The sequence below is a fragment of the Sebastes fasciatus genome, chromosome 8 (assembly GCF_043250625.1).
Source record: "Sebastes fasciatus isolate fSebFas1 chromosome 8, fSebFas1.pri, whole genome shotgun sequence".
Classification (NCBI taxonomy): domain Eukaryota; kingdom Metazoa; phylum Chordata; class Actinopteri; order Perciformes; family Sebastidae; genus Sebastes; species Sebastes fasciatus.
Genome location: NC_133802.1, coordinates 1379728 through 1404616, shown reverse-complemented (window position 1 = coordinate 1404616; position 24889 = coordinate 1379728). Strand labels below are relative to the sequence as shown.

The following is a 24889-nucleotide window of genomic DNA, read 5'->3' as shown; positions in this document are numbered from 1 at the left end:
CACTTGTGAATTTTGAAGCCTTCATGTGTCTTAAAAAAGGCGGTTCCTAACAAGTGGCTATATGAGACGACTAAACGTCATCACGCCGACTCGTCCTCCTTTACAGCCTCGTGTTTACTCGCGCTCATGCAACAGTGATGTAGTTAGTTCATAGCCTAACGTTAGCTTTTTACTTCTGCCGATTGCATTCACCCTCAAAAATCATAAAAGTGGTGTTAGTTTGTGAAGATTATCTTGCTGAACAAAACGTGTAAATATCATAAACGTGTGTTTGTCACAGATTTTATTTTCTGCAACAATCCAAAACCCAATGCAACAATCCCATTGGCTTTTTGTCGAGCAACCTAGTGCGATGCTAACTTCCGGGTTGGCCTACAAATATATGTCATCCCTGGAGCACTCTATGCAGCATTATTGGGGAAATGTTCTATCATCCCTGGGACGCCGTTAAGCTCGAGCCCTGATCCCTGTTACCTTTGGTACTGTAGAAAGGCTCATTAGAATATATCAGCCACAGCTTGAGAACTACCTTTGCAAACGTGCACCATATTTTTCTCGCAAGCCAATCAGAGCAGATTCAGATAGACAATATGAGAAAAATAACGTGTTTTTTTAACATTAAAACATGTAAACACGTTGTAGTAGAAACCCAAAATACAAGTATGAACCTGGAAATGAGCATGAAATGTCCCCTTTAAACTGTGAGGTTTGAGTAGAAATTGGTAAAATGGGCATTGGCGCGGTTGTTTTGTTTTTCTTTTTATGACAAATATTGCTCACATGATGCTTTTTGATTTCTACATCTGCATTTCATATGGAAGAAACAATTACTACAACATAGTGTCAAACATACTAGATCCTAATCAGGAAGCAGGTTATTTTAGTTGGTCAGAAATATGGCTGTCATAGGGTCTTGACTTACTAGCACAAATAAGACGACCGTTTTGTCATGTTTGTTGTGATGATCTGTGTTCTAGCACCAATGATTGCTGTTGTTCATGTTTGTACTGAGGCGTTTTGAATCAGTTTCCTGGGTGATAAGTTACAGACAGTAGAGATCCTTCATCAATATGTTTCAGTCTTGTTAAGTAGGTTGAAAAAAACACAATGAGAATGCATAGACTTTCTATATTTTTTAATAAATAATTTTGTGTGTAACCGGTGTATGTAACACGGTTTAACTGTACAGTTGCATCATATACATATTCAGTATACATCGCATTTGCTGTACCTTCAGATATACATTTTAAGATGTTGACAATGCTTTTAAACTCATTTAAAAACCACACAGCGATGTGTAAATTATGGCAGAGACTAAATGACACGCATGGTACATTGAATGATGTTTAGTTTGTTGTCTTTTTAATAGAAAAAGTGATATGCTGATGAACTACATGCAACGTTATACCCGTTTTCTTATTTTATGCCAAAAAAGCACAAACTCACACACATACATAACTAAATCTATTTGAGTTTGACAGCGTTGCTTTGAGCGTTAAAACGAGAAGCGTCAAACTTCAAGCAAATTATTCTAGAGGCTCAAGATTCAAGTCATTGGTCCAAGTGGCAGTCCATGTTGTTCAATGAGGCCATAATTAAAAATCAACCTTAGTTGATGTACTGTGCATATACTGTACAGTGCATCAGAGCTGGTAAAAAAGGCACTTCCTGTTCTCTGCTGCTGAGGGTGCTACTGTGCTGTGCTGTCTCGCAGTGCTTTTCAGGCCCACTGTATGTGAGTCCTTTAGCGATGCAATGTATTATGTTGATCATCATTAGAAGAACAGGTCCATTTTTGATATTTGGAGACTCTAAATATCAAACCCAGGTCTCTGGATAACTCCTGGGGCCTTTTGGCTTTCCAAAACGGTTCCCAAATCCTGTGGAAGATGAAGATGGTGTCATAAAAATAGTATGTAACATTGTATAATATGTTAAAGAGGACCTATTATGCTTTTGTGCTTTTCCCCTTTCCTTTAATGTGTTATATAGTTTTTGTGCATGTAAAAGGTCTGCAAAGTTACAAAACCCAAAGTCCAGTCCAAAGGGAGTTACTCTCCCCCACAGAAACACTCCTACTGAAATGCCTTGTTTAAAGTCCCGCCTTTTCTTCTGTAACATGGTGATGTCACCATGTAACACATTTGCATAAAACCTGCCTAGCGGTTAGTTTGGCGCGCCCTCGAACAAAGCTAGCTAGAGCGGAGTTGGAGCAAAGTCCGAAGAATTAGGTTTGGTTGACCAATCACAACAAAGTGGGCCAGCTGACCAATCGGAGCAGACTGGGCTTTTTGGGAGGAGCTCAAAAGAGGTGCTGCAGCACAGCCGGCATGAGAAAAGTAAAGTATTTTTTGAACATGTAAAATAGGGCTGTCAATCGAATAAAATATTTAATTGCATGATTGTCCATAGTTAAGCTTTTTTAAACTTTTAAATTACAAATTAATGTACCTTAAAGGGAGATTTGTCAAGTATTTAATACTCTTATCAACATGGGAGTGGACAAATCTGCTGCTTTATGCAAATCTACATATAAATTTACTTTTAGAAATCAATGAACAACACAAAACAATGACAGATATTGATCCAGAAACCCTCACAGGTACTGCATTTAGCATAAAAATATGCTCCAATCATAACATGTCTAACTGCAGCCCAACAGGCAACAACAGCTGTCAGTGTGTCAGTGTGCTGACTTGGCTATGACTTGCCCCAAACTGCATGTGATTATCATAAAGTAGGCATGTCTGTAAAGGGGAGACTCGTGGGTACCCATAGAACCCATTTACATTCACATATATTTGAAAATGGCCATGATAGTTTTTCCACGCCAAAGTTTAGCGCAAGTTTGGAGCGTTATTTAACCTCCTTCGTGACAAGCTAGTATGACATGGTTGGTACCAATGGATTCCTTTAGATTTTCTAGTTACATATGATACCAGGATCTTCATCTAGCTTTAACACTGAGCCCACTACAACCTAAAAATCACATGTTGCGTTAATGCTTTAAAGAAATTAGTGGCATTAAAATTAATTTGCGTTATTATCGTATTAACTCTAACAGCCCTAGTTTTTGAACATTAAAGCATGCAAACATGTTCTGGTAGAAACCCAAGATACAAGTATGCAACTGAAAATTAGCATAATAGGTCCTGTTTAATGTCATAGTGAAGTAGACGCAGGCCTACCAAATTTGAAGACTGAAGATGAGGCACCGTTTGATGGAGGTGGTGTTCCAGGTTGAGTGGGAGGCGGCGGAGGGGCAGTTTTAGCTGAGAATATAGTTTTTAAACATGTTAGTCCTACTTTTCAAATAAACATCAGTGCATTTATTTAGCTAAAATGTAAATTAGCACTTACGTTTTAGTTTGTGTCTAAAAAACTTCAGACTCTGGACAAAGGAAACAAAAGCATAGATTTAGTTAGGTACACTTTCAAATGTTCCTTTTAACTAGTAGTGTGTAGCTCGTGTGTTACCTTTGTTCGAGACATGCCCTTCTCGCTGCTTTTGTCTGATTTGTTTCCTGATGTCTCCGTGTTCAGGGACGGCCTGCGGTTCACATCATGCTGCCCGACTTGTGCTGATGAACACAGAAACAGATAGGAAGTGAAGCGATTTGCTGCTTTTGAAAATGCCCTGATGGCGGACCCCCCATGTGCTAGATACATTAGGCTTTGTGAGAAAGAATAATTATTATCGAGTCTTATTCGGAATCTCCACAGCCTTAGATGTATGTGGTTAAACATTTTTATGACAGTATCTTGCACATTTATTTAATAACTTAGTCAATATGTGTCTAATAATACCAATGTGTGTGAAAGAGGCTACTGTGTCGTGTGCAGCCCCTCTAATGTCGGAAGCAACTCACCACTTCCTGCTCCAGCCACGACCACAGGAGGTGGAGTGAGCTGCCGAGCTGCAGTGAGGGGCTCTGCAGTAGAAACACAATGATAAACTACCCTTCATAGAAGCCCCGTGTTTTACATTAATCATGAACAAGACAGCAACGAAGCTGGCATTTTACCAGTCAAGGTCTCATCTCTTGTTTTGGTAAAGGATACCTCCAAGTGGTGAATATAGGTACTTCTAAAACTCGAACCTGCAGGCTGTTGTATGTACTCAACAAACAACACACAATGCCATCTCGAAAAAATTTGATAAACTTGTTGATTACAGTCAACAAAAAATGTGTAGCCTCTGACCCAAACTGCTACATTAAACAATGAATTATTATCTGTGCAGCCAAAGCCTCATAGAACTAATTCCCCCCTGCGATATACTGTAGGTCTAAAAGCTATTAAAAACACATAATTGAGCTGCAACATTGGACTGACATGAGCACTGTTTATATCGAGACAAACCCATACACCATCCTGCTGCTGTTAAAGGGGAACTACGCCCATTTTAGAAATTCATACACATTATTCCTATGGTCTAAGACAGTCCAAAAAATATCAGTAAACATGAACAACTCTCTCCCAAATCCAAAAACTAGAGCGCTAAAAGTCAAACTTGTGATGTCATAGGGTATAAAGTGTGGAGCTGCTCCATAGACGATGAATTGGGAGAGAGATGTTGTAGATGACACTGAGAGCACCCAGAGGAATGTTCTGAGTAGATGGGAACATTCTCTGCTTCACAACTGAGAACACTAAGATAGAATAAAGCTCATTTGGGTATAAAAAAAGAAAACAACACAAAATCAGTGTCCCATTCATTGTCTATGGAGCAGCCCCAGACTTTATACCCTATGACGGTAGTTCCCAACCTTTTTCCTTAAGGGACCCCTTTTCCATCACTGACGACCTCTGACTAAGTGACATATTTCATTGATATTTCATTTTATATTCAATGCATAACAATAACAGTACAGAACAACTGTACAATTAAACCAAATAGTGAACACAATAGGCAGGATGTTTGTGTAAAACGAGCAATTTGGATGAATTTTGAGAATTATTTGCATATTTTTTCCTGTGAATTTTGCATCAGAGATGAGTTTTCCCTGTTATGGTTTGTTGTTCTAATATAACTGTACTTTTCTAATGCAGGTCGAGGCTGTTTAGCAGAGAGGGAAGGCTCTGTGGATATAGCTCGTGTTCAGGTCTTTACCTTGCCCTTGTCCTGTTTATATCTCATCTAATAATAATCCAAACTTTGAAAAATAACAATTTCATTTAGTTTTCTTCACAAAAATGAATGCATTATATTATTAAAGATATAGGCCAACTGTTTATTAAAAAAAAACTAAAAAAAAGGTTTTGACCCCCAGGTTGATAACCAGTGCCCTCTGACATCACAAGTTTGAGACTTAATTCTCTGGTTTCTGGCTTTGAGAGAGAGCAGCTCATGTTCACAAATGTTGATTGAATTTTACTAGGCCATGGAAATAACAAATTGGAATTCTGAATTTAGGTGTTTTCCCCATTTAACTCTCACTTGCACACCACACCTGTGACTGAAAATAGTCCCCAACAAATATACTATTTACTCATGTTTGAGAAACATTTGATAAAAACTACAATGTCCAGCTGTTTTGGGAATTTAGCCCTTTTTTAAAAAAAAAATTTTTTTAAATGAAAGCCTATATTCACGACTTAAATCTTCAGTAAGAACGAATAGGCTTGAGCTAAGTGCCACAGACAGGCTGGGGAAGATAGAAAGCATTAAAGGGACAGTGTGTAGGATTTGGTGGCATCTAGTGGTGTGGTTGCAGATCTGAGTACTCCTCTGCTCACTCCTCCCTTTCCAAGACTGCGGTAATGTGAGCCGCCGAGTACAACACCATGGTAACGCCGTTTGCCTCGTTTAGAGGCCATCCTCACCATAATAATCCTGCTTTAGGAGCCACGAAGGTCAGACGGAGGTCAGACGGAGGTCAGACGGAGGTCAGACGGAGGTCAGACGGAGGCTGGCGATACCACGGTTTAACACGCGACTCACGTTACCGCAGTTTCACAAGCGTGTCGGAGAACTACGGTGGCCTTCAGGTAACGTAAAAATGCGAAAGGCTCTCTCTAGAGCCAGTGTTTGGTTTGTCCATTCTGTCCTACTGTAGAAACATGGCGGAGCAAAATCGTGGACATCTTGAAGCTATATGAATATGAATTTGAAGGGCTCATTCTAATCTAACGAAAACACAACGATTCTTAGTTTCAGGTGATCGTACACTAATGAAAACATGAATATTATATTCTATTTCTGCTGAGAGATCCCCCGAAATGTTGCACACTGTTCCTTTAAGAGATGGACTAGCAATTGTTGGTTTTGGTCTTCTCATGGGATATAGCCTGCTATATACAGTGTAACAAATATAGAATATTGCTAGCCTTATCCTGCCAGGTCAGGTAGACTGAAAGCAGAAGAGGAAGGAGTCTTTATTCATGAGATAAAATAGCTTACCTTGTCTGGAACTTTTAGCTCGAACGCTCTGGGGGAAACATTGAAAAGCAAAAATGTTAATGTCCCATCAAATGGAAATGTAGCATGTTAATCACTGAATGGAAAAGCACTGAGATTAGTGTAGGAAAATGAGTCAGTGAGTGTTACTCTTTGACTTAGTTTTAGACACTAGTTTTTGACTTCTTTGATAAGATCATTACCTTGCTCCTGCTCATAACAACGTCGAGGAATCTCTTGGGCTGAGCGGTGCCGTCCCACTCAGATGAAAAACCCACCCTTGGTAAGGGCCACGCTGTTCTCTCGTGAACTGTCGGAAAAGAGCACTTCACTTAGACAACAAGTACTGCAGCATGTGTCTCTGTTAAAAGAGGGGTGATGATATACTCACCCTCCTCTGTGGTGAGGATGAAGGACTCTGGGGTTCTGTCAGGAAGTGGAGGAGTCAGGCTCTCCTCAGCTGCACAACCAAAGATAATCAACTTCTATACTGGTTATGATTTTACACATTTGCACAACTTCCCTTGAAGTGGCATAGACAGAAATGTTTGTGGATTTTTCATTGAGTCTAGTGAGCTTACTCTGAAGAAGCAGCGGAGGAGTCGGTGGGTCCAGAGGTGGACAGTTAGAGGGGAGGTTTGAAGTTCGACTTGATGCAAGATCAGGGTGTGTTACTGCTACTGGAGATAGTACAAGAAAATACTATTGAAATTATCGCACACATTTAATAATTTCATAACTACTGGCAGACTGCCTGAGTCTCTCTAATTGGGTTAAAACAGGCACATAATATGGTAATGACATAAGTGTTACATCAGCAAATTTTAATACATCATCATGTAATTACTAGGGCTGTCAATCAATTGAAATATTTAATCGCGATTAATCGCACGATTGTCCATAGTTAATTTCAAAGAAATTAGTGGTGTTACTTTGACAGAGCTACATGTAGCAATCACATCATTTATCACATTGTTGGTTGGCTACATTATTAGCCAATGCATATATATATATTATCCCAGAACAGTGTGTTATAAATATCTTACCTGTGAAGGTCATTTTTGCTTTCAGACTCTGCAACAAAGAGAAAGATGTTGCTGTTACATAACTGATATGTTGAACTGTTTATTACAGGGAGACACCCCAGGTGAATAAGGTGACTAATAGATATCACCATGAAACTTCCCCAATTGATTACTGACATTAAGACAATTGTGAAAATGTATGTTTAAATATGCAAATGATGCATTTTATATAATTTGCATCAATTTAAATACATTTCCAAAAACATTAATCTGGACATCGGATAAAGCCAGGTTCAAAATTCTGGTTTCATTTTGTTGACAAATTAGAGTTTCACAGAGGGGATTTTGGATATCTCTTTTTATCACTCCATAAATCAGAAAATACTGTTAAAAGCCATAAAAAATATAAATTTTCGGCATGTTTTTAGGAATAAAATATTCTATAAATCAGGCTATGAATGATATATGAACAAACCCCTATGTAAAAATCTTTAGAATATAGAAAAGAATGAAACTGGAAAATGTGGTGGAGTGTTATTGAAGTGGAGATTTCTTTCTCAAAACTCATTTAGAGAAAACGGCCTATAAAGATATGGATTGTAAAATTCCATACATTTTGAAAACACTACAGGGTACAAAATGTTAACTGATAGATATCACCGTGAAACTCCCCCAGTTCATTACTTACATTAAGACAATTATTTTTCATATTACACTTTTTTAAAAATGTTAATGTGTGAGGCGTTATCTAATGCTAACTTTGGGTGAATTTAGGAGAAATCTACAGACGTAAATAGACAAAGTGTAGTAAAATAAACACCTAAATGTATATTTTGGATGTTTTCTTTCCACTAGTCTGAAAGAAGACATGTTATGGAACCAAAAGTTGCCCCAAATCTGAAAATTGACCAGTTCATGAAAAACTTATGTTTTTGCCTGGGTGGTCTCATCTTAAAGTATGTTTATCTTCAGAAACCCATCAGTTATGATGTAGTGAAAGAGGATTAAATCGCCTTTTATTTGAGCCACCACTGGTTCAGGTGACACATGTATCATCCACATTCATTGTTTGTCAAACAGATGCTGCAAAAAAAATGTGAATATGCATAATTCATCATTCAGTTTATCTTTCAAACTCTCATGGCACTAACTGACAGGAAGTCACACATCAGCCTTACCTTACTCCTCAGCCACGGTTTGGTCTCACTCTGAGACCCGGTGACAGCTGGCTTTGAGTCACCAGACCACTCTGAGGACATTCCTATTCTGTTCAGGTTCACTGCTGGTGTGACCTCTGACTTCTGCTCCACAGGAGCTGAAAGACAAACAAGAATAATCTATTTTGTTATTCAATTTTTATGTCAAACTTTTATACAGATTATTGTTTTTTGTTTAAAGGATTGTTGTTTATGATATTGTTAAGTCACCTTGATCAAGGGCCAACTCAAAGGATTCTGGTGTTCTCTCTGGAAGTGGGGGGACGGGTGAGGGAGGGCTGCCTGGGAAAAATTGAAAAAAGTATCATAGTTTGTTATAGATATTATACTCAACATTTCAACATCAAAGAGTCACTCCTACTTTAAAGGGTAACTTCAGTCTTTTTCAACCTGGATCCCTTTCCCCATTTAGTCCAAGTGACTAATAGAGACAACAATTTGTGAAACTGGTCCAGTTTTGAGGGAGAACGCTGAAGCCAGCAGCTGCTCACGGCCTACAGTGTGATCCTATTGGGGCAAGCTGGCACCGTCATTTACACTAAAAGCAGTGGTGGAATTAACGAATTACATTTACTCTCTTTATAGTAACAAAGTCATATGAGGAGCACAGTGGGACAAAGAGGCCGAGTCGACTGGTTAGCATATATTCTGCTTTAATAATGAAAGAGTAGAGAAGTTGAACCAGCCGCATATTGTGGAGGACTTCACAGTGCCGTTCAGACAGGTGGGTACCAACAACACACTGACTGAACTCTCCACGGGAGCGTCAACAACCAATTCATAACATAGTTGCGTGTGCTATTGGGGCAAGCTGGCACCGTCATTTACACTAAAAGCAGTGGTGGAATTAACAAATTACATTTACTCTGTTTCAGGCGCCGTGGTATCCATAGTTAGTTTTAGTTATTGTTGATCATTTTTGTTTAATTGTCTGAGTTTTGTCGCAGGTCAATTCAGTAGTACGCACAGACTGCATAGTGCTATCTCTTGGTTGGACATAAGGGGTCTTGTTGCTGATGTTGTCTGACTAGTGTAGCTTAAGATGACATTTAATACAATCTATTTCGTAGCCTAAAGATGTTAATTTAACATTAGTAAGCTATCATATATCATCATTCCCCCTCCTCCCCCTTTTAAAATGTTACGCAGTAACATTTACTCCAAATACATTTTAATTGACCTACTTTTTACTTTTACCTAAGTAAATTTTTTACACAAGTACTTTTACTTGAGTACAATATTCTAGTATTCTTTCCACCTCTGACTAAAAGTGCTTGTTTTTGCCATGACAGGCTCTGATTGTTATTATAAGTTTCTGACATTATGGAAAGAGTCAAGGACTCAAAGAGAAGTCTCGCTCTGAAATCTGGTGAGGTGACGAGTTGTGGGAAGACAACGGTGGAAAAATGGAATACATCCATGGTGGAAACGTGAGTGCCAGCCGGTCAGAGTTTGGTCAGATTTTCACCAGGCGCCGCCGTGTTGCGCACAATGGCTGCGACCGCTCTGTCCTCCGCACGGTGACCGCCTCATCAACAGTATGGTTCCCTTATAGCATTGGGGTTAAATCAGAAATATTGCCAAATTTGCAGCTCATTTCGCGGCTGCCGGTCTCAGTGCACTCCCTCAATACTGGACCAATTTAATAAATAATTTCCCCCATTAGTCCCTTAGACACACAAGCATGGAAAATAGGGTCCAGGTTGAAAAATACCAAAGTTACACTTGCAGACATTAAAATGTACATTGAAAAGATAATGGTATCAACCATCTTCAGAGATGTGGCACTGAAAGAAAAGCATAATTGAGTGTGCTATAAAAGATATTTAAGAGATTCAGATATTTTTCACTTACTTTTCTCACCTCCCAACTCCCTGACTGCCTCAGCAGCAGCATTGGGTGGAATGATAACCATTAATCTTTCACAGGGATCTGGGTGCTCTGAAAGACAAAAATCACACCATGTTATATAACATGTCTATCCTCTAAAGTCCAGGACACATTAGCACATAGCAAGATTAAAGGGATCATTTGGATGTTTTGAAGTGGGATTGTATGAGGTCAGTTTATAACCTACAGTAGATGATGGTATTTAGAATATTTTCCGACGGGGACCTGAACTGAAAGTGAAACTTATCTATACTGTTTTTGTCAACTGATTCTGGTGGCTTTAAAAAGAGAGCATAGATAATGATTGTGATTTCCCTTTCAGTTGAGTTTCCTGTCAGAAAGGGCTGTCTGATGGCAAGATAAAGTCGTAAAAATATTCTAAATATGGGTAGCTGATATCGTTTTTTTCAGGTAAGCCTTTCTTTTAGGTGGTTAAAATACGTTTTGCAGTACATTGCTTTGCTTGCTCAATGTAACTCCTATCTGCTTCTTTAAACTGGGGGCGTGCCGACCGTCATCTACTGTAGGTAATACTTCCACTTCAAAACACCTGAACTATCCCTTTAATATAATAGGAAAGCCATATGTGCTTAGTTCAATGTATACAGCACAATTGGACGATCAGAAACTGTGAAATAGGAATTAATACAACAAACGTAAGAAAGTGAGGAATATGCTCATAGAAACTAATGTTTTATGTTCCAGACTTTCTATCTACACTGAGAACACCAACCTGCATCCACCGCCATCACATAGGATTCAGGGGTTCGTTGAGGTAGGGGAGGAGGTACCTCCTCAGTTCCTACAAAATGCACATCAGTTAATGCAAATATCTACAAAATGAAATTCTACGACCCTGTAGTTTCTGTACTCTGGACTAGCATGTGCACAAATATGACCAGCTACCTGAGTTGAGCTCCAGAGTGTGGTCATTCAGACACAATGAGGGCATGCTGAAGATGGGACTAGCTGGCCATTGTTTTCCGTCTATGGTAGAGTCCATCGGTGCCTCCTCTGATGATGGGGAGCTCATTGGGGTGTCAAAGTAGGGGTCTTCCACCATCAGACAAATGGCTGCTGCCACAGCCGGTGAAGGCGGAGGGTTCAGTGACGGCACGTCGTCGCTCTCCTGTATCCTTCCCTCTACTGGAGGGGCTCTCTGGTTGGTGTGCACCAGTGTGAGGGAGGTCCTGGGTCCCTCCTGTGAGGCCTGGCTGGAGTCAGGAAGGGTCTGGAGTAGGAACCATTGCTCCTGGTCCCTCTGCACGTCCTTGGCTCTCGAGGTAATGGGATTTTCTGAAGGCAAGGGAGTGTGGAACTGAAGCAGAACATCCCTCTCCTCATCGAGCAGGTGCTGGAATTGTGGCTGCAAATCCGACTCCTCCCTCAGGTCAGAGAGCTCGCTTTCAGTGTCAGGCGTGATGGCGGACGGGACTGTCGTCACCTGGCCAGTTCAACAGGGGAGTGTGAGCCACAACAGCTTTTGATAAATGAAGAAAATGTGCATGCAAATGCATTCATGCTCGGCAAATATGTGCGTTTATTATCATGGTGTGTGCGATATTATACAGTATCTAAATAAATGATTAGGGCTGTCAAAGTTAGCGCGATAACGCAAATTCGTTTTAATGCCACTAATTTCTTTAACACAACATTTAATGCAACCATGTCATACTAGCTTGTCGGGAAGGTGGCTAAATAATTCCCCAAACTTACAATCAAAGGAGTCCCCTGACCTCTGACCTTAAGATATGTTAATGAATATGGACAGCTGTTGTTGCCTGTTGGGCTGCAGTTTGCCATGTTATGATTTGAGCATATGTTTTATGCTGAATGCAGTACCTGTGAGGGTTTCTGGACAATATCTGTCATTGTTTTGTGTTGTTAATTGATTTCCAATGATAAACATATACATACTGTACATTTACATAAAGCAGCATATTTTTCCACTCCCATGTTGATAAGAGTATTAAATACTTGACAAATCTCCCTTTAAGGTACATTTTCGACACATAAAAAAAATGTGTGATTCATTTTCGATCAATCACATTTAACTATGGACAATCATGTGATTAATCGCGATTAAATATTTTAATCGATTGGCAGCCCTTGTAAATACCGAGGAGCTTACAGTTGAACATATCACTAACTTCCTCTGTTTCGCTTCAAGTAAAGCAGTAGCCTTTTTGACACACCCTTCATAGTTCATTTGTCTGCAAATTTGATGATTTTCCACTCAGACGTGACTGCATTCTATATGATTGTTACTGAAACCACAAGCCTACCACAGCTGTTGTTGCTGATTGTGATGGTTGTGCTTGTCAGTAGGCATCGTGAAGCATGTATTATAGATTTCCACTGTATTCTTATGTACTCTGGCTCATTCACAAGGGAGGTTTCCCGGTCGCTCACCTCATTTCTGCGGCTCTGTGCATCCACGGACTGCAGATATCTCTCAAACAGCAACTTGATGGTTCTGTACACCAGCTCATATTGTTCCTGAGGTTACACAACAAAAACCTGCTCTGTTAGGTGACACAGCCCTGGAGCATGACGCACGAAAACACGAATCATCAAAAGATCTTTGATAGAAGGAAGCATGAAGAGTTTCCTGAAATGTGGTTCTGCTTGTTGGAAGATTTGTGATGCTTTGTTAAAAAAAAAACAGCAACTACCTTGGTTTGAACGATGGAGTGCCTCTGGGTTCTCATGTTTTGAACTAAGTCATAGATATTGAAATCCAGAGTGATCATCTAAAAACAAGCACACAAACAGCACAATACAGCTTGAATCTTTCCTGTTAGAATAATCTGGCTTTACATGGATAATGTGCAGAAGGTTTCGTGTAATTGCAGGAAAATCTCACCTGTTTCTTCAGGAGGTTCCAGGTATAATCAATGACACACAGGACTCCTGTTCTACCGCAGCCAGCACTACAATCACAGCAGCAAAAAGTCACATTTTAAACAATTATTAGTCGTTAGTATTTCTGGTACTCATTGTACTGCACTGTCCAAACCGCTCCCCTTCAGTACTAAGCAGGCTTAAGCAAACGCTGATTGTCATTTCTAACTCCTAATTCAACCATCTTAAAGGGGACATATCATTACTTTTTCAGTGCGTTTGGGTTATCTGGAGACCCACCAACCCACAAACTGTGAAATAAGACAACCCAGTCATTTTTTTGTGGGCTGCCTAGATCAGAAACACATGATTCAACAAGCCAATCAGATTTGGCTCCCATTCCTATGTCAATGCAGGCTCATTAGAATACACCGCCCCCATCTGAGTATCTCTACCATAGACTGTATATAAAGATGGACGACATGACAGCCCTCCAAAAGTGAAGCCAAAACATCTTGATCGCCCCGGATGGAACATGGGCCAAACTAAAGAGTCAAAGAACACGTCAAATCAATTTTTCCAGAAGATGGTTTCTGTCATTTTAAGTAGTTCTCATCACACTGATGTATGTAAATGTGTTAACTTTTCTTAAAGGTTTGGTTTTAATTAGTTATTTGATGCTATAAAAAGGGGGCTAGACATGATTGACAGCTGTGATTGACAGCTGCTCTGAGTGAAGTAGTTGAATTTGGAATTGTACGAGAGAGATGTAACTTTAACTTTCCATATCTGTCACGAGTCTGTGTCAAAGAATATTTGTCAATTTGATCGTAAATGTAGTCATAGAGATATTATAGTAAGTTTTTGTGTCTTTCTAGCCAAACGACTACCATGGTCATAATGTAGCAGCTAGGTGGCTCACGCTAACAAGCAGTGGCCGTGCTCACCTCCTGATTGGCTCGGGCGGTTGTGTGGGCGGGGCCTCGATAACGCGGCACCAGCACACCCTGATCATTATTTTCGCAGACTCTGGCTCCAAATGACGTCAAAATCTCAAGATGGCTTCTCCTGTATCCAGGATATTTTGGCTTCACTTTTGTACAGTGGGAGGAAGTGGTGACTTCTCGTCGATCTATACAGTCTATGATATCCACCCACGGCTTGAGAACTACCTTTGCAAAGGTGCACCATATTTTTCTCGCAAGCCAATCCTCTGGGCTTTTTTGGGAGGAGGGGCTTAAAGAGACTGGCATTAAAACGGAGCATTTCAGACAGAGGGTGAATACAGGTATATTGAGGCAAACAGTATTAGAAAAATAATGTGTTTTTTGAAGATTAAAGCATGTAAACATGTTCTAACAAAAACCCAGTATGAAGCTTATAATGAGCATGATATGTCCCCTTTAAAAAGGCTCATCTCAGTGGACTTCTTTGATAAATCAAAGATTTGACTCAAAACCTGATATTATACTGTATGGGTATAAGAAGTAATTTGTAGAAAAATCTAGAATTTGCTCATTCACAAAATCGCACAAGATTGTGCTCTATACAGTAATCAATGTCATCAACAAACCTGTGCCACTGTGTCAGACAGAAGTTGATTCAACTCAATGAGGCGGCAGTTAGTGGTAGGGTTGGATTGTACAATATGAGAGGTTTGTGATATGTCATTTTTCCTGTGAGTGTTGAGGAATAAAATCCCATTTTGTAGTGAAAGGTCTTTGACAGCTGTCTAATAAGTAATACAACTCAGAGGTGGGCTGATTTCCTGCTGTGTAGGTTGGATCTGCCACTGACTCAACATTCCATCTCTGACACATCATCCTCGAAGAGGTGTGGGCACGTCATGGTGTGGCATGCTTTCATACAGTGGCATGCTTTCATAATGCATTTTTCTACAGTATTTATATCCATAGTACACAGGAAAGTTAGTTAATTAGTCATCAAAACAAAAAATAACACATTTCTGGAACAGCCAGCTCAATCTATGTGTATCATCCGTATTTGCAAAATCAATTTCTGATTTTAATCCTGCTAAAAAAATATTGCATAGTTATAGTTTCCAATCAAAGGACACCAGCAAAGAAGATGAAACTCATTTTCTATATCGTTGAGATGGCACATTGAACAAATCCTTCTTCCTTTCTTCCTTTCAAGTAGCCGATTCCGTGACTAAGCTACACCTATCTTCCAGCGAACCATCCAATATCCCCCCTATAGCAACTTCATGTAAATTTGTGCACACCACAAAAATATCTAATAGCTCTGTTTGCACTGATTCACAGAAACGGAATATTTCCTTAATTTGTAAGTTTCGGTAAAAAGTAGATGTGGGTTTTAAATCAGCCAAAGTGTAAGTGCTGGAAACGCTGAGGGGAAATGATGCCCCCACATACACTTAGAAAAACCTAGTGGCTCGTTGGCTACCCGCCTACGCACACTTCCTGTCTCAAAGAAAAGGGAGGGGGTGCCTAACCTCTAAGGCCTAAAGTAGAGGACATATACATGCTGCCCACAGACAATATGTTCCCATAGTAACTACTCAGTCAGGCCCCAAAAGTGTGATCCTTCAGTGTGATCACTGCTTGCCTGCAATAAAATAAACCCTGTCCATCAGTAATAGTGATAATAGTCATTATAAACTTCTCTTAAGTCTGGAAATGTTTTTTTTTTTTATTTACAGAAGTATATTAAATATGAATTATGTAAAGGAGTGTAGAGGCAGAAACAGTCAAGTAAGTATGGAGGTGCTAAACCATTCAGGGCTTTGTAAAGGAGACAGGGAGCCAGGGAAAGATGCTAACATGGTTGTGAGGTGCTGTCTTTTAACAGCTGGGACGACCTACAGCTCACCCGGTAGAGTGAGTACTTGGCTACAGGCCAAGTACTCAGCATGTAGGCTGAGTACTTGGCCTGGGTTTGTTTCAGACCGGCAGCCCTTTGCTCAGTTAGTCCTTTAGTCCAGTTAAAAGAGCACAGCAGCCATTTTGACATAGCAGGGTAAACACAGGTGTAATTAATAACATTAATTATGGCCCAGTTCCATTTAGATGGGCCAGGCCTCTGGTATTGTGTATGCTGGCTCACTGGAATGGCTGTGACACACTAAATAGAACGGGACCATAATTCATTTCATCAATTACACCTGTGTTTACCCTGCTATGACGTGTCAAGGTGAGAGAGGGCCAAAGTGTGAATCAATGTCTTTGCATCAGAAATTGCTTTTGCTATATTTCTTAATTTGAAAGTAGTGTAAACTTAGTGACACGGAGTGCTTTCTTAAAGTTAAGTCATCATGATACTAATGATACCAAGCTTTTTGCATCTGAACCTGTAAAGTTCTGTCTTTCTTTGATTCAGCCCCAATAACTATAATCTCTCTTTGGTCCTTATTTAATTTCAGATAGTCGTTAGTCATCCAAGTTGCAAAACTCTTTAAGCAGTCAAACAACGTAGCCTGTTGGAGTTGTGAATGAACACCATTGTCTGTCGTACATTTTGTGTCATATTGTGTTGTTTTATAATTTGGCCCAGTGGAAGCATGTGAGAATAGAGGCCCAAGTATTGAGCCCTGTGGAACACCTTATAGCAGGGGTGTAAATATAGACAGTGCAGTCAGTGTGGTTGCACTGGACCCGTGGTGTGGGGGGTTGAGGGTCTAGAGAGAGTTATTCCCATCTAATTTGACTGCAAAATCCAACACATTGTTGGTAGAATATATATATACATCTAATGGTAAAGATTGCTTTTCTCAAGGAGAATTAAGTAGAGTTCCATAGGGAAGCCTGACCTGCAGTGGATGCAAAAGGGGAGGTCATCATTGGGTTCATAGGAACGCATCTCATGCAACATGTCCAGAATGGGAGGGATGGAGTCCGGTACGCCATGATCTGGCCAGTTGTAATAGTGCAGCTGTTTCAAAGTTCGGCTACACTAGAAAAAATAAAAGCATTGTAGACAATAACAATACAAGCCTCTTTCCAGAGAATAAAACATTTACCTTGCTTTTTGCTACTGTATCATTGTGAAAGCTAAAGATTAACAAATGATTTTAGTAGTCTCAAAAATGTAAAATATGACCACATTCATTTTGTGACTGCCTCTAGTCTTTGTAGCAGCTAACAACAATGTCAGCTGATAATCTTTTGCTTGTCTCAGGAGAATTAGCGGTCAGTTATTCTCACAGTCAGGGTACAATATAAACACTACTTACGTTGCGATAAGTCACCCTTAACGTCCTTGTCAGATAATCTCCTTTGTTTTCCTCAGAATCCTGTAAAAAGAAAAGCCAACAGTGCATCTTTAAGGTGAGTACTAGTTATTGCTGTTTAATAATGTGAGTTTCTTCTGTATTGTATTAATATTAGCAGAACCAAGTGTTGCATGAAACAGATGTTGTGTGAAGATAGTGTGAGATTATATTGTCAGCATGTGTTATAGAACAGTTCAACTACTGGAACCCGCTATTGAGGAAGTGCAAGAATAAAAATACTCACACAGTAAACTGTAAAAGGGTCACAAACAAATGGCGGCTCTTGTTTCTGTGGCCAGTAGCGCTCACACTTTTTCTACAAACAAAAAAAAATATACAGAGGCACATTTTACATTTCACACCTACACATCAAACCAACACAAGCAGTGACCTAGAGTAGTGGTTTATAAAACCACAGCAAGCTGACGGTAAACTGACACACAGCATGCAGAAGTAATGATGATTTACAAGCAATGGAACACAGTTTGTCTGTTGAGGAAACAATTGGAAATGTAGAAAATGGTGTTACCTTTCCCATCTCAAATTCTCGACAGGCCATCACTATGATCTAGATTCAAGGAGTTCAAAAGGGCAGTTCATGTAAGCAAGGTCAGAGCTCCTTTGATCATCTTACCTAATAGTTTTGAGAGCAACATTATGTGTTAAAAAACAGCTTGTTGTGTCCATGTGAAAGGCGGGTCATACCTTTACATTGTACTCCCAAAGCATCCTCAAGAAGTCCAGTACTGTGTGAGGCAGAGGACCCTGAGTAGCAATGTAGGCCCTTGAACCTGACGCTCCCTGGAGACAAAACACAGCTTATAGTCAAGAGTCACAGGATGTTAGTAACATCTGCACAAATTAGTTACCTACAGTATATGTACATATGCTGAAAATGCAATTTACAGGAATATAAATGATTCTCCTCTACAAGGACACTGTTAAATGTGCTAAATACCAGATTGGGAGCATTTCTATTGCCTCCGCACGGCTCTCAACATGGCGACGCCTGAGCCGGTGGCTCGCAGCTAACTGTGCTAACAGCACTAATGGTGCAGATACACCAAGTCCGGCCAGAAAAAGCAAAGACGTGACAAAACCCCAAACGGCCCAATCCGCTCAGGCCAATGGGCGGTGTTTGGTGTTGGTTTGACTGTTTTCAACATGACTAGTTTGACTGGTGGGGGAACTCGAGGGTGGGTGCTACGCTTCTGCAACGGCGCCGTTGGTCAGATTGGCGCTATGAACCTTTCACACAGAACGCGGTTTGAGCTGCGCTTGCTGCTAGGTTCAGCGCACGTCCCTGGTGAGCAGCACCATTGGTATTAATGTGTTTCAGAGCGCAGTGTTGTTTTTATCGTGTTCTGTGTGAAAGGCCCTTTATCAGCTGTAACCGTTGTATGAGCACAGTGCATTGCGGCTGCCGTGAGCTACCCAGTGGGGCACGCTCACATGCATGAACATGCACTGAAAGGCATGCACAGACAGCTGCAATGTCAACAAAGCACAGAGAAGCTCTGATTGCAACACAGGAAGAGCAACTTCATTCTCTACTTAGGTAGACATTACTCCTCTATATCTTTACAAAACAATTAGTTATTTGCTATATTAATGCTCTTTATATCGTATACAGCAGTGGTTCCCAACCTGGGCTCCAGGCCCCCCTTACAGGACACCAAAGATCTCAGGGGGTGCGCCAGGATTTGTCTGCTCTGAGGTTGTCAAAATTAGTTTTGCTCATGTATAACTAAAATCATAATAACACACTCACCAAGATATATATTTTACTACTTAGTAGCAAAATCTAAAGAAATATTCTGCTTCAATCCATATTTGTTGGCGTTTAGCCTTTCACTGCAGTCAAAAACCTATTTGCTCTCCCACTTGACACACACAAAAGGAGGCTTCAAGGGGCTTCAAGGAAAATGGGAACCACTGGTATAGAGCACCTTTAATTTACCTTGATGAAACTGGCGTTGATGTATTCCGAGTCATTTTTAGCTGTGGTGAGAGTGAGCTTTACTCTGGTGTGGTCAACTAAAAGGAGAGGAATATGTAGTTAGAATATCAATGTCGCACAACTCAGGAGTCATAACATAATTATTTATAACATTTTCTTAATTTCAGGTCGCCATACACATCAACATTAATTAATTTACGGACATAATTTGCATCGGTGTTTATGTATTTGCATCTAAATGTCATGCAACCCATAGTACTGTAAGCCTATGATTCTTTGATCCATCTACATTTAGTTTCGTCATTAATGTGTCAGAGGATTAAATATACGGAGGTTTAAAAAGTCATAGTGTCCTCGTCATATCTTATCTGAAATGCAGTGATACAGATTTTGTATATTAAGTATAAATGGCAAACCGCAATTTGCACAAATGTGCCTTGAGCAAAGCTTACAGGGAACAATGTCTTTGTATCGGTTCTTCTTGATGTTCTCCTGCTTCTCTGCTGTCTTGGTGGGGTAGGTCTTGTCAGTGCGGTACTTGGTTGACAGGCTTTTCAACCTCTGAAAAACAGGAAAGAAACTGAATCCTACTACTGTACATTCAACTACATGTAGTTCATTGTAGTCATAATTCCTTGAAGTCGTATGTGAATGTCAGAGGACTTTTTTCTCACGGTATAGCACATGAAGGGAAACGCTTTCCAGCCCAATTCTACATTTTTAAATGAAGTTTAAAAATGTGCCTGTGGTGGTTAAAATGCTGACTTTATGAAACTTAATGATCTATCTAGTTGACTATTAGATTTCTGCTGCATTAAGATTGCCTAGCATTCTAAACATGTCTGCAGCATTATGAACTTAAAACCTTGTTTTCTTTGCATGTAGTTTGGAGTCTGTTCTATTTCACAACGTCATGAAATAGAATTCAGCAGAAATAATAGTCACAGTCAAAAGCTGAGGTGGTGCTCATTGACAAAACATGACAGGTGCAAATGGGAGAAAACTGTTTCTTTAATGGAATATAATGTTGTAACATGTACTGTAACATGCTTTGGCTTATATTGAGGTATTGTATGCATGGATATAGTCAAGGGTCCAGTAAACACACCTAAATTAGGTTAACCCAACTCCTGATTAGCAAAACCAAGTTTCATAATAACTAGGGTTGTCAAAGCTAATGTGATAATAACAACTTGCGATTTTTAGGTTGTAGCGGGCTCAGTTTTAAAGCTAGAGTGAAGATACTGGCATCATATGAAACTAGAAACCCTATGGACCCTAGGAATCTGTTGGTACCAACCATGTCATACTAGCTTGTTGGAGGCTAAATAACGCTCCAAACTTGCGCTACATTTTGACGATGAAAATCTGGCATGTCCATTTTCAAAGGGGTCCCTTGACCTCTGACCTCCAGATATGTGAATGTAAATGGGTTCTGGGGGTGCCCACGAGTCTCCCCTTTACAGACATGCCCACTTTTTGATAATCACATGCAGTTTGGGGCAAGTCATAGTCAAGTTAGCACACTGACACACTGACACACTGACAGCTGTTGTTGCCTGTTGGGCTGCAGTTTGCCATGTTATGATTTGAGCATATTTTTTATGCTAAATGCAGTACCTGGACAATATCTGTCATTGTTTTGTGTTGTTAATTGATTTCCAATAATAAATATAAACATACATTTGCATAAAGCAGCATATTTGCCCACTCCCATGTTGATAAGAGTATTAAATACTTGACAAATCTCCCTTTTAGGTGCATTTTGAACAGATAAAAATCTGTGATTAATTTGCGATCTATCGCCCTATTTTTGGGGGAAGGGAGGTTACTGTACACAGTACTGTCCTTTGTTATTGTCATCTATAGTGTTTATTTGCATAAAAACACACAATTCAAATGATTATGATTATTTCAATATTTGCTTTGATTTTAAAAAATCTTGATAAGTGGTTATGAAGTTAAACAGGTCGTAATTCTCTCTAATATCTATTTTATATTGATGTGAAAACATCTCCTACAAAGAAATTGATTTATTCAAGTTTCTCGCCACAAACTTAATTTTACGAGATTACATTTGAACACATCATGATAAAGTTGTAATTTACCTTCACCCAATTGTCATTTTGCTGAGCAGACCATGAACGCCTCATAATTGTAACTCAATGGCACCTCCCTTAATGTTAATAGCTCCGCTATTTAACCAATCAGGACTGTGCTGCTAACGGCTGCTAACAGCTAACGTTACTAACTCTCCTCCTGTTGATTTAAACACAGATTTGTTGTTCACAGTGTCGCATTATCAGGGAAAAATAGGGTGCGCCACGCTGTTGAGTGCTTTTTTTAATTATTATTATTAGTAATATGAATGTAAATATATCTGGGCCAATTAGTAAATTAATGTTTTGTATTGAAAAATGTATATATCTTTTTTTATGCCTGCTGGCGACAGCCCGTGGCCAGAAGCATCATGTTTTCGGGTTGTCCGTCCGTCCGTCCCATCCATTCTCGTAAACACGATATCTCATGAACTCCTGGAGGGAATTTCTTCAAATTTGGCACAAACAGCCACTTGTACTCCAGGATGAACTGATTAGATTTTGGTGGTCAAAGGTCAAGGTCACTGTGACCTTACGTCCGTCCCATTCTTGTGATACCTTAGGAATGCCTTGAGCGAATTCCTTCAAATTTGGCACAAATGTCAACTTGGACTCAAGAATTAATTGATTAGATGTTGGTGGTCAAAGGTCACTGTGACCTCACAAAACACGTTTTTGGCCATTAATCAAGAATTCATATGCTAATTATGACAATTTTACACAAATGTCTCATAGGATAAAATGATGAAGTGATGACATTTTGGACAGACATGGATGTAAACTGCAACTTGACTGGTTGCCGGAGGTACACAACTGTAAGGAGGTAATGCTAGTTTCATATTGTTGCCTTGTGTACAATGCTTTACAGACATCTCACCACCTTACTGCTGTGACACAAATAGTGGTGGCGCATTTGTGTTATTAAAATTCAGAATTCTTTGCCTTTTTTGCAGTACTTTCATAGTTGTTCAGTCTTACAGCAGAGTCAGGAAAAAGAGGGGGCAAATGGCAAGCAGATTACATGTGACCAATCGCACATGGTCAGTTTTGATGTGATTCAACATCGGGTGACCAGAATCTATGACTCACTTTACTAGAAACTGGCACGTTTGCTCACAAACTGAGATGATTTCCATCCGGAATTTACTGTGCAGAAGGTCTGACGCTCAAATTAAAGACATGGCACGTCTGTGTTTTACAGGATTTGTTGAGACACTGCTCTTTTTGTTCGGAGGCCAGTTCCAAACAGTCTGTTAAAGGCCTCGCAGACCATCTGCGCTGCCGACACCACAGAGTGCTTTTTGTTCTTAGAGGAAGTGATGCAATAGACCCCTTCCTCTGGAGTGGTCGGGGTGGGAGCAGCATGTGAAGCACACGGTGCTGTCCTCAGGCACTGGCATGTCACTCATCACCATGGCAGCAGCCCACAGATGATGTCATCCTGGGTGTCAAGACTTCTGAAGAGGAGGTTATTTTTTTGTGTGTACATATGTGCTTCTGTGTGAATGTACACAAGACTGATAAATGAACCAATGATATGACCAACTGAATAATCTTTTGTTAGTTGTTGAGTGTTATAATGCATTTGCCTATGGGTCTTCCTTGTTCATGAGCCTTCAGCGACAAAGAGGAAGCACAAATGTGGCGTTACTATCGCAGCGTATTACTTCCCTGAACATGACTTCTTTTGTGACATTTTGGAAGCCTGGAAAACTATGAACTTTCCCTCTCACGGTACTTACTGTCAATTCATTCAGAGTAAACAATATAACACGGCTTCTGGTGATGTGATAATGAAAGCCACGGAATAAATAAGTCTACTATGTGGAGGCTTCGTCTATACTACTCACAACAGTACTTCAACAAGAGGAACATAACTGTTGACTCACCGCAAACTCCCCGGCAATGCCATTCGGTGCCTGCTCGTCCACAGCCTCCTGTCTCTCCAGCTGGGGCAGGAGGCTCCTCAGTATCCTGGCCTGCTGCTCCATGGCTGGCTGTACACTGCCTGAGATAGGGCACCTCTCACACCTGTCATGTCAGGACACCAAGGTCCTCATCCAGGGGTCATGGATTAGGGTCGCCGAGGCTTGGGTTCAGGGGTCGTGGCGCTTCTGTTTGCTGCTGCACAGAGCACTTCTCTATTGCAACTGTCACATCAAGGAACTATTGTGAGGGAACGTGTGAACTGTCTTAGAGGAAGCAAGAGTAAGCTAACAGGTTCTGTGGTCAGATTAAAAATATTGCCGCGCCCCCTGGGTGTCTCTCACTGGGTCCTAAAGTCACCCGGGTGTCTCACTGCATTGCATGACAGCGTCGCAGAGGGACTATAGGTGGGAAACACCCACAAACATAAGTGGGCCACACATTTATGCAAATAAACAATCACGAACAACTGTTGCTACCCAATGTCAGAGCGCAGTGAAGGCAGTCTAGCCTGTTGGACGACATTCAGGAGCAACAAGAGGAGTGGAGGAGGGACGTGGGTAGGGATGGAAGCAGAGGGAGTGGTGAAGAGAGAGGGTGTCTGAGAATCCTGAAAATCCTTTTGCTCTGAGTCAGCATTTATCAGCAATGCACTCAACTCTCTTCATTTATGCCTACTGTATGTCCACAGTAGCCATTTGTTTTGGTGAGGCGCCGCGCAGTGGATGAAACACTATCAAGTAAACTCTGCCATTTCTTGTAAAATGTACAGGGCCGGCTTAAGGCATAGGCCATATAGGCGGTCGCCTAGGGCACCACCCTCAGGGGGGATGCTAGCTCCCTCTAAAAAAAGAAAAAAAAAAGAATAAATCAATAGAAATATATTATAATTATATAATAATATTATATATCATAATAATATTATAATAATAATAAAATAATGTGTTGCGGTTTACGGGGCTAGAGTTAGGGTTCTGAACCCTAACTCTAACAGCCAGGACAGACAGGGAACGTCAGCAGCCTGTTTGGCGGCTGTGGAACCTGTCGTTTTTTATTTCAGCGTCCATGTTAACAGGTAAGAGCAGCTGCATGGCCCACGTGAGCAGCGCGGCTCACGCACAGCTCGGCTGCGTGTCAGCTGCGTCTCTTTTAGAGATTCGAGGTCTCGCCTATTTGAACCGCGAGTCATGCGGTTCACATCAACAACAGAGTGAAAATGTTCTTTTGACAGTATATTGACAACATACCAGCATCATTACTATAGTCTCAATGTCTG

The 24889-nt window shown here is 40.4% G+C and overlaps 1 protein-coding gene across 3 annotated transcripts; it reads right to left on the bottom strand.

Annotated features, from left to right (window-relative positions):
• Positions 1 to 1120: 1120 nt before the first annotated feature.
• On the bottom strand, positions 1121 to 24416 carry ptpn22 (protein tyrosine phosphatase non-receptor type 22). Of its 3 annotated transcripts, none has more exons than XM_074642414.1 (26): positions 23577 to 24416; positions 20041 to 20149; positions 19589 to 19665; positions 18334 to 18429; positions 18158 to 18196; positions 17873 to 17944; positions 17590 to 17649; positions 17167 to 17309; positions 13399 to 13465; positions 13208 to 13285; positions 12945 to 13031; positions 11439 to 11976; positions 11266 to 11334; positions 10497 to 10583; positions 8853 to 8924; positions 8604 to 8740; positions 7447 to 7474; positions 6982 to 7077; positions 6792 to 6860; positions 6604 to 6710; positions 6404 to 6431; positions 3870 to 3932; positions 3478 to 3581; positions 3361 to 3391; positions 3189 to 3272; positions 1121 to 1880 (listed from the first exon to the last, which is right to left on the bottom strand). In XM_074642414.1, the coding sequence occupies exons 1-26, from the start codon at positions 23676 to 23678 to the stop codon at positions 1819 to 1821; spliced, it is 2505 nt and encodes an 834-aa protein (XP_074498515.1). In that variant the 5' UTR covers positions 23679 to 24416; the 3' UTR covers positions 1121 to 1818. The 3 variants fall into 3 exon arrangements, with proteins under 3 accessions (XP_074498515.1, XP_074498514.1, XP_074498516.1); XM_074642413.1 differs by having other exon boundaries at positions 6982 to 7080; positions 23577 to 24413; XM_074642415.1 differs by lacking the exon at positions 3870 to 3932 and having other exon boundaries at positions 6982 to 7080.
• Positions 24417 to 24889: the final 473 nt, after the last annotated feature.